The sequence below is a fragment of the Heteronotia binoei genome, chromosome 13 (genome assembly GCF_032191835.1).
Source record: "Heteronotia binoei isolate CCM8104 ecotype False Entrance Well chromosome 13, APGP_CSIRO_Hbin_v1, whole genome shotgun sequence".
Lineage (NCBI taxonomy): Eukaryota > Metazoa > Chordata > Lepidosauria > Squamata > Gekkonidae > Heteronotia > Heteronotia binoei.
The window spans coordinates 21,672,883-21,685,892 of NC_083235.1; the positions used below are offsets into that span (position 1 = coordinate 21,672,883).

The 13,010-nt window shown below is 47.3% G+C and overlaps 2 protein-coding genes across 2 annotated transcripts in view; one reads left to right on the forward strand and one right to left on the reverse strand.

The window, feature by feature from the left end:
• SLC48A1 (solute carrier family 48 member 1) overlaps window positions 1-13,010 on the reverse strand; it is a 456,994-nt gene that overhangs the window by 113,239 nt on the left and 330,745 nt on the right. The gene's annotated exons all lie outside the window — the stretch shown is intronic.
• The window catches only part of RAPGEF3 (Rap guanine nucleotide exchange factor 3), a 98,809-nt gene that overhangs the window by 21,008 nt on the left and 64,791 nt on the right, over window positions 1-13,010 (forward strand). The window contains exons 3-4 of the mRNA XM_060253309.1: window positions 8,562-8,615; window positions 12,786-12,892. Coding sequence (XP_060109292.1) covers window positions 8,562-8,615; window positions 12,786-12,892 — 161 coding nt within the window. The remainder of the gene's footprint in view (window positions 1-8,561; window positions 8,616-12,785; window positions 12,893-13,010) is intronic.

Here is a 13,010-nt window from a genome sequence, read left to right on the forward strand (position 1 = left end):
TTCCCTCCATTTGGAATAATGAAGCATAGGGGCTCAGACTTGGACCCCTGGTCCAATCTCTTTTGGAACTTGGAGGGTGTTTTGAGGAGAAGCACCGGATGCTATGCTGAAAATTTGGTGCCTCTGCCTCAAAAAATAGCCCCCCAGATACCCGCAGATCAATTCTCCATTATACCCTCTGGGAATCAGTCTCCACAGGGTATCATGGAGTGCCCAGCAGACATTTCCTCTCCCCCCCCCCGCCACTTTCTGATGACTCTGAAGCGGGGGCACAGCCTCCAAACTAGGGGATCCCCTGCTCTTAGCTGGGGATTGGCAACCCTAAGAGGGCAGTTAGGAGAGAGTCCTGAATGGTTCAAGGACTTTTGGGAAGGAGGGGCAACTCCAGGAACAGAGGGATTCAATTCCTTGTATTTTGCTTTGGCTTGCAATTCTCTGCATCTAGGCACTAAGGATTTGCTTTAGAACTTATGGATCCTGTAGGGTTGCCAATCCTCAGGTGGTGGTTGGAGGTCTCCAACTATTACAAATGATTAGGGCTGCCAAGTTCCCGGGCTGGGCGGTGGTTCCCCACCTGGGAGGTTCCCAATCCACCAGCCTGCATTGGGCCGGCAGGGGGAATCCTCCTCCAACATTGCCAGGACATCATCGTGCTGGCAACATCGCATGCCAGCAGCTCTAGGAGCTTCCAGGAAAACTCTATGGTTTTCCTGGACGCTAGCAATTTGAGAGGGAAAACTGTGGTACCTATTGTACCATAGAGGTTTCCCTCCCAAATTGCTAGAGCATCCAGGAAAACCATAGAGTTTTCCCAGAAGCTCCTAGAGCAGTTGGTGCGTGACATTGCCAGCGCAATGGAGGCTGTGGGGGACTTGGCAATCCTACAGGTGATCTCTAGGTGAAAGAGATCAGTTCCCCTGGAGAAAATGGCCACTTTGGAAGTTGGACTCTGTGGCATTATACCTCATTGAAGTCCTTGCCATCCCCAAACCCTGTTGTCCTCAGGCTCCATCCCCAAATCTCCAGGTATTTCCTAACCTGGAGCTGGCAACCCTACGTGTAGGCAGCAGGGGGAAAATTAAACAGCAGGCTTGGAGGCTGAGCCATATAGTTTCTGCAATCCAAGAATGTTGCGGTGGGACGGGTGCGGGACGCTGCCTGCCCCACCTTGGTTTAGCATGTGCTAATCTGTTTTCTGGATGGCAAGCCAGCCAACGTGACCGGGCCTGTGTCAGATTTGGGGCATGTCTGTCTAGTGCCCAGTTGCCCCTGAAGTCCTTTAATGAACTGAGCCTGGGCCTGAGGCAGTTTTGATCGCTTTTGGCAGCAGGCCGCTCTTGTGATGTTTGCCGTGTAAACACCTCACGGGGTGGGGAAGCTGTTTGCACTCCATGGCTGGGGAAGTGAGACGCCTTGGCAAGCTAGCAAGGGACTTCGGGAGGGAGGGGAGAGCGTCCTGAGAGGACATTTCTGAGAAGTGGGAAGAACGGGATGTGGCCCATCGCTTCCTGCCCTTTCTGGCCTATGAAGGCTGGCCTTAACTTTTAGTCATGGGCAGCGAAGGTTTTATTATTCCTGAAAACCTGTCAGTGTGCTGGGCTCAAGCCTAGAACAACTGGAGTGTACATTAAAAAATGAGCATCTGAAAATGTGTGAGAAATTCCTGGCAATTTGGAGGACAGTGGCTGTAGGGCTGCCAAGCTCCAGGTAGGAAACAAAGCACAAAGCTCACGGCTCTCACACACTGCAAAATTTAGGAACAAAATGCAACATGAAAAATCAAACACACTTTCATGTTGCATTTTGTTCATAAATTTTGCAGTGTGTGAGAGCCATGAGCTTTGTGCTTTGTTTTTTGATTTCTGTGCACAGCTTCCTCTTTGGTTGCAGAAGCTCCAGGTAGGACCTGGACATCTCCTGCTGTTACAACTGATCAAATATCAGTTCCACTGGAGAAAATGGCTGCTTTGGAGGCTAGACTCTATGGCATTGTACCATGCTGAGATCCCTCTGGTCCCCAAACCCTGCACTCCACCTCCTAAATCCTCAGGTATTTCCCAACTCAGTGCTGGCAACCCTACCTGGAGATCTCCGGGAATTACAACTGATTTCCAGACAATTTATGTTAGTTCCCCTAGAGAAAATGCCTGTTTTGGAAGGCGGAATCTTTGGCATTATATCCCGCACTTCCCGGGCTCAATCTCCAGGAATTTCCACCCTGCTGATGGCAACCCTTAAGCAGACCTACTTTTTCAGACAAGATAGTTGATTTCCAGGAGGCGCCTGGAGATTTCCTGAAATTATTCTACAAAACTAAAGGGTTGCCATCAGCAAAGTAGTAGACCTACTTTTTTCAGACTTAATATAGTTGATCTCCAGGAGGGGCATGGAGATTTTCTAAAATTATTCTACTATAGGGTTGCCATCAGCAAAGTAGTAGACCTATTTTTTCAGACTTAATATAGTTGACCTCCAGGAGGCGCCTGGAGATTTCCTGAAATTATTATAGGGTTGCCATCAGCAGGGTGGAAATTCCTGGAATTCTGATTGCTTTCTAGACTAGAGAGATTCCAGGAGATCTCAACCCCCAGATAAACCAGTGCAGTTACGAAGCTGAGCTGCAGCAAAAGCTCAGTGAGGAAAGGCTCTGGTGCCAAAGCAAAAGTAGAAAGCAGTGTGTGTTACACCTTATTATTATATTGTCCAAATGTTGCAAGTGGGCCCATATCAGAGTATCTTAGGTGTGTGTGTCAGGGTGGGGTGGTGAAGGCACACATCTGCCCTATTGCATGACAAGGAATGTTGGCCATTTAAGTGTGTGAACTGTCCCATTTCTGGGACAGCCTCTCTAGAGAAAATGTCTGCTTTGGAGGCTGAACTCTATGACATCAGATCCTCAAATCTCAAGGGAATTCCAAAGATGGAGTTGGCAGCCCTACTTTGTTCTCTCTCTTATGCAGTGTTCCCCCTAAGCTGAGTTAGTGTAAGCTAGTTTTTCAGACTACCACAAAACTGGTTTTAAGAAAACGCAGGACAAGTTCAAATTAAACCCTAACTGGCAAATGACACTGTGCGTAAGGAAGGGGGAAAGTGGCACCCTTCAGAAGCTGTGCTGCAACACAAAAAACTCAGTGCAGAAAGCTTAGGGTAACCAGATGTCTTCTTTGGGCTGCCAACCTCCAGGTAGCACCTGGAAATCACCTACTGTAACAGTTGATCACCAGACTAGAGCTCAGTTCAAATGAAGAAAATGGATGCTTTAGAGAGTGGACTCTGTGGCATTATATCCTCTTGAGGACCCTGCTCTCTCCAATCCCTGCCTTCTCCAGGCTCCACCCCCAAACCACAGGCATGCACATGTAGAGTTGCCAAGACTAATTCAAGAAATATCTGGGGACTTTGGGGGTGGAGCCAGGAGACATAGGTGGTGGAGCCAGGAGCAAGGTTTTGACAAGCATAATTGAACTCAAAAGGGAGTTCTGGCCATGATATTTCAAGGGACCGCACACCTTTTGGAAATAATGAAGGATAGGGGAACTTTCTTTTGGGGCTCATAGAATTGGACCCCCAGTCCAATCCTTTTGAAACTTGGACGGTTTTTTGAGAAGAGGTACTGGATGCTATGTTGCAAATTTGGTGCCTTTACCTCAAAAAACAACCCCCCCCCAAGCCCCATATACCCATTAATCAATTCTCCATTATACCCTATGGGAATTGATCTCCATAGGGAATAATGGAGTGCCCAGCAGACACCCCCCCTGCTTTCTGATGACCCTGAAGTGGGGTAGGGTCTCCAAACTGGGGAATCCCCTGCTGCCACTTGGGGATTGACAATCCTATGCACATTTCGCAAACCAGAGCTGACCGCAGCATATATGTCTCCTTTTTCAAAGGATGTACTTTTTAAAGGCATGTTTTCTGAAATGTCTGAATTTGGCTTTTGGGCTCCAATAAAAATAGCTCCAGGTGGCTTGGAAGGCTGGATTCCTGAGCAGTCACAGAGTTCTCCAGAGCCACCTGCAATTGGAACAGGACCTTGTAATTTGGGGGGAATTGAAAACAATGGGCCTTTAAGAAGGGCCTGGGAAACTTCCCATTTAAGAGTGCGCACGAAGGTAGCAGATAGACCTGGCATTAGGGTGAGTTGGATCTCTATTTAAATTACAGTAATTCTGAGTCCTGCAAAACATGTCTGCTGATGGAAGGTATTTCAAGCAGCAGAGTGGACCTTCCTTACTCTTCCTTCATGCTGTCATCTCAGATCTTTCCCCTCCCCCCCCCCCAAATGCTGTTTTTGTGGAAGTTGGGTTTAGCAGGGTGCCAGTCTCCAGGAGGTGGTTGGAGATCTCCTGGAATTCCAACTGGTCTCTGGGTGACAGATATCAGCTCCACTGGAGAAAATGGCTGCTTTGGAAGGTGGAGTCTACAGCATTGTACCCTGCTGGAGTCCCTCACTTTCCCAAACCGCACCCTCCCCAGGTTCCACCCTCAAAATCTCCAGGAATTTTCCCAAACCAGAGTTGGCAACCTTAGCTGGGAGTAGAGATTCTCCCCCCCACCCCAGAATAAAATGAGGTGGGAGTTGGAGATTAGCAGTGGGAGAGGGTATCAACAGTAATTGCCTCCACCCTTCTGTTAGTAGAACTTTTCTGTGAGGTCCAGTTCTATGTACATCTGCATCTATGTTTATAAATTAGCATATTCAAATTTGGTCTTTCCCCCTCTTTTTTCCTTTTTGGGGGGGTCTTCTCTAGATAACCACCCTAAGTAGAGTGGGAAAGAAACAGAAATGAAGAAATTTAGGATGGGTCATGTCTCTCACTTTTCTTTATGTTTAGCAGTGAGGCAACTTCCCTCTCTTACATGCATCCAGCATCCATGTGATGACTTTGCTGCTGGGTGCTTGCGGGTGGTGACATTTTCTATAGGCTTCCATTTGGATTGTTTCCCTCCATTTTGCATATCCATGAGTGGTCAAAAAGTGCCCACTAACATCTTGAGAAACTGTTAGTTGACTGATCGCTCTCTGTCAACTAAACCACTCAAAGGTGAAAAAATTTCCAGGGGACCTCTTGTGACCGTCCTTGAAATACCACAGCACTTCAGTTAAGCACACACTTAGCAGTGCTGAACTCAGATGGGGCAACAGGGCAAGGAGACCAGCAGTTTCCTAGAAAGTTATTTGAAGTGAATCTGGCTTCACTCTAGAAAGTGCTTCTGGCCTAAGATGATAACTGGTATCTGTCTGTCCAATATAATGTATCCCTCCTGTCCTCCAAGGTGTTTGGGCTGTTATATCTTGTTCTCCCTTTCTCAAGTTGCTTCACAACAGCCCTTTGAGGTGGGTTAGGTTGAGAGGAAGTGGTTGGATCAAAGCCACCCAACAAATGGCAGTAGATGAGGAAATTCAAAATCCCCCCCCCCCCTTCCCCATTTACCAACCAGAGTGACTGTCTAATTTTGCCTCATGATAGGACAGGCTCCATGATTATGGACTGCCCTGATTTCTGCTGAAGAAGTATAGCATCTGTTCACGTATCCTGTGTGGGTATCTGGTGTATATTGATTGGTTTTAGGGTTGTCAGCTCTGGCCTGAGGAATTTCTGGATATGTGGGGGTCAGTTACTGGGGAGGAGAGAAAGCTCAGCAGGGACATAATGTCACTCTAGGACATTTCTTTCTCCAAAGCTCCATGCATACCATATTCAGAAGCTGCCATTCCTCCAGGGAAAATGGACACTGTGATGTGGAGATTATTTATAATTCCAGGAAAACTCCAGGCTCCATTTGTGGTTGGCAGGCCTGATTGATGCCTAATATTGGAACTTACTTGCCATCTAAGTTCCCTTGGTGCAAATGGTTTTTGTAAGGGCTGGTTCACACATACAAGCAAATAGGTGAAAATGAGGAGTCGGAATATTGAGATGGTGAAATGGATATTAACTCTCAAGACTACAGGCAGTGGGCTCCTGTTGTGAACCTTTGAATAAAACCCTCTGGCTCTCCACGCAAATGGAAAACTGCAGCAGCAGAAAGAGAATGGGATTTTTTATTGCGTGAGATGCTGTGTTTCTATTTGCAAGGAGTCTTTGGAGTAGGGGAACCCTCCAAAATATGACCTCTTCTATAATGTTTGAAGTGGGGCAATCCATTCGACTAACCCACAGGACTCAGCCCATCTCATTTCCTACATGCATGACCCATAGTTACAGGTCAAATGTGGAATGCTATCCTCAAGGCACTGCCCATACATGCATGCCATTCCTGAGTTATGAAGCACAAAGCGATATATTATCAAGTGAAGCAATACAGGTTTGGTATGTGGTAACATGGATAGCTGAGAACAGCATGTATACTCTGAAGTCAGTTTCACCGAGGTCAGCAGAATTTACTAGGATCACAGTTTTTCTTGCTAGGATCGACAGCCAGTGTGGTGTAGTGAAGAGTGTCAGACTAGTATTGGGGAAACCTGAGTTCGAATTCCCACTTATGCCTTGGAGGTGCTCTGGGCAATCATGGGCCAGTTGCTGTCCTGCAGCCTGACCCCTCACAGGGCTATTGTGGGCATAAAATAGGCTTGCCAATCCCCAGGTCCCAGCGGGGGTTCTTCCGCTTTCCCAGGCTGCTTCCCGCCCCCAGTCAGCTGGCCGGCGGGGGAAGCCCCACCCCCAAAGCCACCATGTGACTTTCCCCCTCCGGAGGCTCCAGTCTCCTCTTGGAAAGGCTTCCTCTTGGGATGGTGTCTGTGTTCCTTTGAAGAAGTTGGCTGCAGCTCATGAGTAGGCTTTTGCTTTTGACATGTACTGGCTGCAACTCGTGACTCACTTTAGAGTCGCCAGAAATGGGGGAGGGGGGGGAGAACGTCTGCTGAGCACTTCATTATTCCCTATGTGGAGATTGATTCTCATAGGGTATAATGGGGAATTGATCTGGAGGTTTCAGGGGCTCTGGGAGAGCTGTTTTTTGAGGTAGAGGCACCAAATTTTCAGTATAGTATCTAGTGCCTCTCCCCAAAGTACCCCCCAAGTTTCAAAACAATTGGACCAGGGGGTCCAATTCTATGAGCCCCCAAAGAAGGTGTCCCTATCCTTCATTATTTCCTATGGAAGGAAAACATTTAAAAAGGTGTGCTGTCCCTTTAAATGTGATGGCCAGAACTCCCTTAGAATTCAATTATGCTTGTCACACCCTTGTTCCTGGCTCCGCCCCCAATGTCTCCTGGCTCCACCCCAAAGTCCCCAGATATTTCTTGAATTGGACTTGGCAACCCTAGCATAAAATGGTGTCTTAGGGTTGCCAGTGGGGGACTCTAGCCCTCTTCTGTGGGATCTTCACACATACCATGATGACTTCACCTGGAAGTGACATCATCATGGTGGGCTTGTCATGTGGGGGGTGCTGTATCATTTTGGGGGGAAAAACTCTATGATTATTGAGTCCTCCCCCCCCCCCCAAATAATAGTGTCCCCTGCATGACAATGTCACTTCTGGGTTACATCATTTGGGTGTGCTGGTGCTTTTCAGGGGTGAGGCTCCCTCCACTGGCCAGTTCCATGGAAATGGGTTGGAGTCCCCAAAATAGGGGGAACCTTGCCCCCAGCAGGGGAATGGGGACTCTAAATGAAGGCAAGGAGAACTCTGTAAGCTGCTTTGGGTCCCCAATGTTACCTCAGCTTAGTGGGCATTGAAGATTGTGCACGTCTGTCCTTTGACCTTCAGGGGATTGTCTTCCAGAGTCGAATAGGAAGCCTCTTTGCCTATCTAGTGAATGGGCATTCATGATTCTTAATTAGTCATGAAATACAACACATTCAGGGCTTTTTTTTTTTTTTTAGCAGGAGCGCACAGGAACACAGTTCAGGCTGCCTTAGTGTCAGGGGCATGGCCTAATATGCAAATGAGTTCCTGCTGGGCTTTTTAAACGAAAAATCCCTGTGCAAAACAATGGTTGCACCAGGGGGTGTGGCCTAATATGCAAATGACTTCGTGCTTGTCTTTTTCTGCAAGAAGAGCCCTGGACACGCTAAGATAATATCTACTGATAGCATCAGGGTAGGGTGCAGGAGGAGAGTCCTGAGATTATGTTTTGCCCTAGTTCAGCATTGGGACATTTGTGATTTTCCTAGCCTTTTATGAAGAACACGGTAGAAGAAGAAGACTATAGATTTATACCCTGTCCATTCACCTGCTATTGCCACTCCACATCTGAAATCACCTTTGTAAAGTTTATATCTCCAGCCCCCAACAAAGTGACATGTATGCCAGATCTTTGCCCTCATAACAAATGAGTTCGACACCTCTCTATGCTACCCTGAGCTCCATGGAGGGATAAAAATAGATGTTTAATTAGACAATGTTGTGTTTGGTCTCCCTTTCGCCATCCGGTCAGCCTGAGGTCTTTTGATCCCCAAAGGTAACAGCAGATCCTTTTTCACAGAGTCATTTCCTTTGCCTGAAGGATGCTGCTGCCGTGCTGCATTGCGCTGGGTGCAAGCAACAGACAGTTCCTTCCTCATCTTGTAAACTGGCTAAAGAAGTTTCCTTGTTCTTTTCCCTTCCAGACCCCGCTTCCAGACAGTGAGCAAGCCTTGGTGTCCAGCCACAACCTGAAGCAGGTAAACTTCCCTTTGCGAGAAGTCACACAGTGTCAGTATGAAAGATATTCATGGTTCCTTGTGGTCACATTGTATTACACACCTGAGAATCTCACCATTCATGTTTTTTCTTTAAAACAAAGCCCTAGCCCCTTATCATGCTGACGGAAGGGCTGCATCCTTTGTTGAGACACGCAGTGGCAAAATTGCCTTGCAAACCAGAGCGCCTTTAGAGAGGCATTGTAGGTGTTTGCCTCGTGATTGTTGAAAGTAGAATACATTATGCGATATAAAGCCGTTGGTGAAATGTCTCTAAATCTGTATCATTTATGTAGCCAACCGTATCTGGGTTGGTCCACTGCCAAATATGTAGCTATTTAACTAGAATGACATAGGGTTGCCAGTCTCCTGGTGGCTTCTCAAGATCTCCTGCTATTACAATCAGCCCCGTAGCCAGACATTTTTGGGTTGGGGGCCCCAGGAGATAAAATTTTGGGTGGGTGGGGGCTGCGGGGCTTGGCTCCTTTCAGCGGCCAGCCACCCAGCCCCAGCTCTCCCTCTTGTGCTCTCTCGCGCGCGTCCTCTCTGTCGCTCTCTCGCTCTTTCACTCACTGCTGCTCTCTCTCCTCTCTCACTGTCACTGTCTCATGCTCTCTCACTTGTGCTCTTGTGTGCGCCTGGGAATGGAGAGGGAAAGGGGGTTTACATGGAGTGGCCTGGCCCCTCCTGCCCCCCCCCCCCCCGTAGCTACAGGCCTGATTATAGTTGATCTTGAGATGAGCAAGATCAGTTCCCCTGGGGAAAAAAAATGGCTGCTTTGGAGGGTGGACTCTATGGTATTGTATCCTGCTGAGGATCTTCCCTTCCCCAAACCCTGTCCTCCCCAGCCTCAACCCCCCAAATCTCCAGGTGTTTCCCAACCCAGAGCTGGCAACCCTAAAAGTAGGTAACATGAAGGGTATTGCAGCAGTGCTTAGCCCCAGTTTTAAGCCTGCTTACCTGGGAGGTAACCCCCTTTGCTAAAATGGGAGCTACGTCTATGTAGGTTGGCAAACCGACTTCTAAAGTAAATTAAGAGTGACCTGCTTATGGCTGTGACTGAGGATCACAACAAGGCATCTATCAAATGCTTTTAATCAGGGGTCATTTTCTAGAAAAATAGGTAGTGGAGCTCATTAGCATAACTCATTAGCATATGTCACACCCTTCTCTAACATCACCGGAAGTATGTCATAAGGCACCGCCCACCACACATGCTTCACCACAAAAGAATCTCCAATCCAGAACTGATAAGCCTACCTGGGGGAAAATTGTTTTAAGAGCACAAAGAAAACAGTCAAGATGTTAATGGTTTCATTATAACAAACATTTATTATAAAATCAACAGCTCTGAAATTAATGATAGCACTTAATATCATAGATGATGAGACGGGATCTTCAGTGCCCCTCAGGATGGGCACTCAGTACAAAGGCAATTTTAGCAACAGCATCTGTTGTCACGAAGAAGAAAGACCCAAATGTTAAAGACAGTCCTCTGAAAAGCCAGGGATTATGCAGCTGCACTGGTTTATTCAATGGTCAGACAAAGGAATGGTAGGTGAGGAGAGGGAGGAGGAGGGGGAGGTGGAACCCTCCAGAAAGGTTCAGGAGTTGCGCTTAAGTGAGCTCCTGCTTTTAATAGAAGTAATATGGAAGTAATTCCATGGTGCAACAGTTCCACAGTTTAAGGAAGTGTTCCTGCTCACTGGAATTCCCTTCCCCTTGAAGTACATTTTAGACCCCCTCAGTATTTATTTGTTTATTTCTGTGGATTTGTATTCCTCCCTTTCCCATAAGGGCTCAGGGTGGATTCCAACATATCAAACTGTTAAAAACCAACAATGCATCAATAGATAAACAGTATGACAGTTAAACAATTAAAACATATTAAGTGTTTAAGACAACTGACAGCTGAACCAATAGCTTGGATTTAATGTAAGTTAAGGCAGCGTGGATAACAATTTAGGTGTCCAAAGATGCCAGCTATATCGGCCCGATTTCCTCCAATCCAGATGGTAGTCAGTGTTGGGAGGCCAGTTAGATGGCATAACTAAATAAGGACGCCCACCTGCCTCAGCCAAAGGCCTGGCGGAACAGCTCCGTTTTACAGGCCCTGCGGAATGGTAACAGATCCGGAAGGGCCTGAACCTCCAAAGTTGGGGCCAGGGCCAAAAAAGCCCTGGCCCTGGTCAAAGCAAGGCGGACATCCTTTGGGCCAGGGATGGTCAGAAGATGTTGGGTGGCCAAACGTAACGACCTCCAGGGCTTATACGGGGAGAGGCGGTGCCTCAGGTATGCTGGTCCCAGGCCACGCAAGGCTTTAAATGTCAATACTAATACCTTGAAGTGGATCTGATACTCAGTAAGAGTTTCCATCTCCTGTTTGGGAAATACCTGGAGATCTGAGAGATGGAACCTGAGGAGAGTGCAGTTTGGAGAGGGGAGGGGCTTCAGCAGGGCATAATGGCACAGAATCCACTTTCCAAAGTGGCCGTTTTCTCCAGGTGGATGGGTCTCTGTTGCCTGGAGATCAGTTGTAATTCTGGGAAATCTCCACCTGGACCACCACCTAGAGGTTGGCAGCCCTTCCTCATTGCAGGCTTTCTACCATCCACCAAAAAACTCACAACCAATTCTCAGAAGGCCTTTTAAATGCAGTTCTTGACCTAATTTTGAATTCTAGCTGGGTTTTTTTTAATGCTTTCTGGATTAATGGCTACATGTGGATTTGTACTTTTGTTAACTTGTTTACTTCCTTGAACACTTTTCTTAAAGCATAAATATATATTATGAATCCAGATAACTACAGAAAATTATACCAGTTCCACAGGAGATCTGCAATGCAGCCCTAAAGCGGAGTTTCACCCTTCAAAGCCGGTGGACTTCAATGAACTTCAAAGGGTGTAACTTGATTGTGCAGAATGGAAAGAGCCCATAAATGGTGTTTCCACTGTGATGTTAGGGTTGCCTCCAGGTGCTGTCTGGAGGTCACCTGAGATAACGACTGCTCTCAAGGCCACAGAGATGCTTAATCAAGTCATGAGGGGACTGAATAAACATCTGGAGCAGAGGTCCATCAGTGGCTACTAGCCACAGGGTGTAGATGGAACTCTTTGTCTGGGACAGTAATGCTCTGTATTCTTGGTGCTTGGAGGGGCAGCAGCGGAAGGGCTTCTAGTGTTCTGGCCCCACTGGTGGACTTCCTGATGGCACTTGTTTTTTTTGGCCACTGTGTGACACAGAGTGTTGGACTGGATGGGCCATTGGCCTGATACAACATGGCTTCTCTTATGTTCTTAAGTCCAATTTTCTATATATTCCAATAAAAACCATCTGCCCCTTGAGGTCAACCGTTACAAATATGGCACATTCAGTCAGTGGTTTCCCACCTTTCCAGACCCAAACCCACTGAGAACGAGACCCATATGTGACCAGAAGCCTTGCGACATAAGAGTCATGTGACAGGAAAAAGGAGGAGGAAATTATGATCACACCATGGTGGGCAACCAACAAAAAAGAGTTCGGTGCAACAAACAAATCAAGCCTCCCAGGCGTCCTCACTAGGTAGAATTGCCAACCTTCAGGTGGAGCCTGAGATTTTCCAGAACTACAACTGATCTTCAGATTATGGACATCCATTCTCCTGGAGGAAATGGCTGTTTTGGAGAGTGGGCAGTATGGTATTCTACCCCACTGAGGTCCCTTTCTTCCCCAAACCCCACTCTCCTCATGTTCCACCTCCAAAATCTCCAGAAATTCCCCAAACAGAGCTGTCAACATTATCCTTTGAAGGGAGTGGAGACAGCATCTCCTGATAATAAAGTCATTTCCAGGTGCATGATCAGAAATTATGTTACCATGTTGCTGGCTGCTCTAGCATCTGCTCAAAGCTGGAGTTTTGAACAAATGCTAGAGTGCCCGGTGAGGTGGTGACATCACTTCCAGAGCAACTGGAACTGATCTCATGCCTTGGGTCATTGCAGTCCCCACATTTCTCTCCCACTGTTTACCAAAGATTGGACAGGCAACAGGGGCAGAAGTTGCCCTGCTCCCCAGCCTGGTAAGTGGCAAACCTAGCCCCCTATACTGACTACTGAGTATAAAAGTCTCTTGCCCAGCCAGTAAAGCTGTCCTTTCGTTCTTGTTTCACAGGTGTCATCAAACAAAATCCAGAAGGCAGGGAGGCTCCTTGCTGCACACTTAGCAATCATGTATCCAGACCTTATCCGTGATCATAAGCACCACCTCCGGCTCTACAGGTATGTATGCTCCTCACTTGGCCTTTGTAGTGAGAGATTAGTGTTGTCTAGCTATGGGCAATGCCTGTGGACCAATTTTTGTTTTCTTTGCCGTTTCACGTCTGATGCAGCTGAAGTT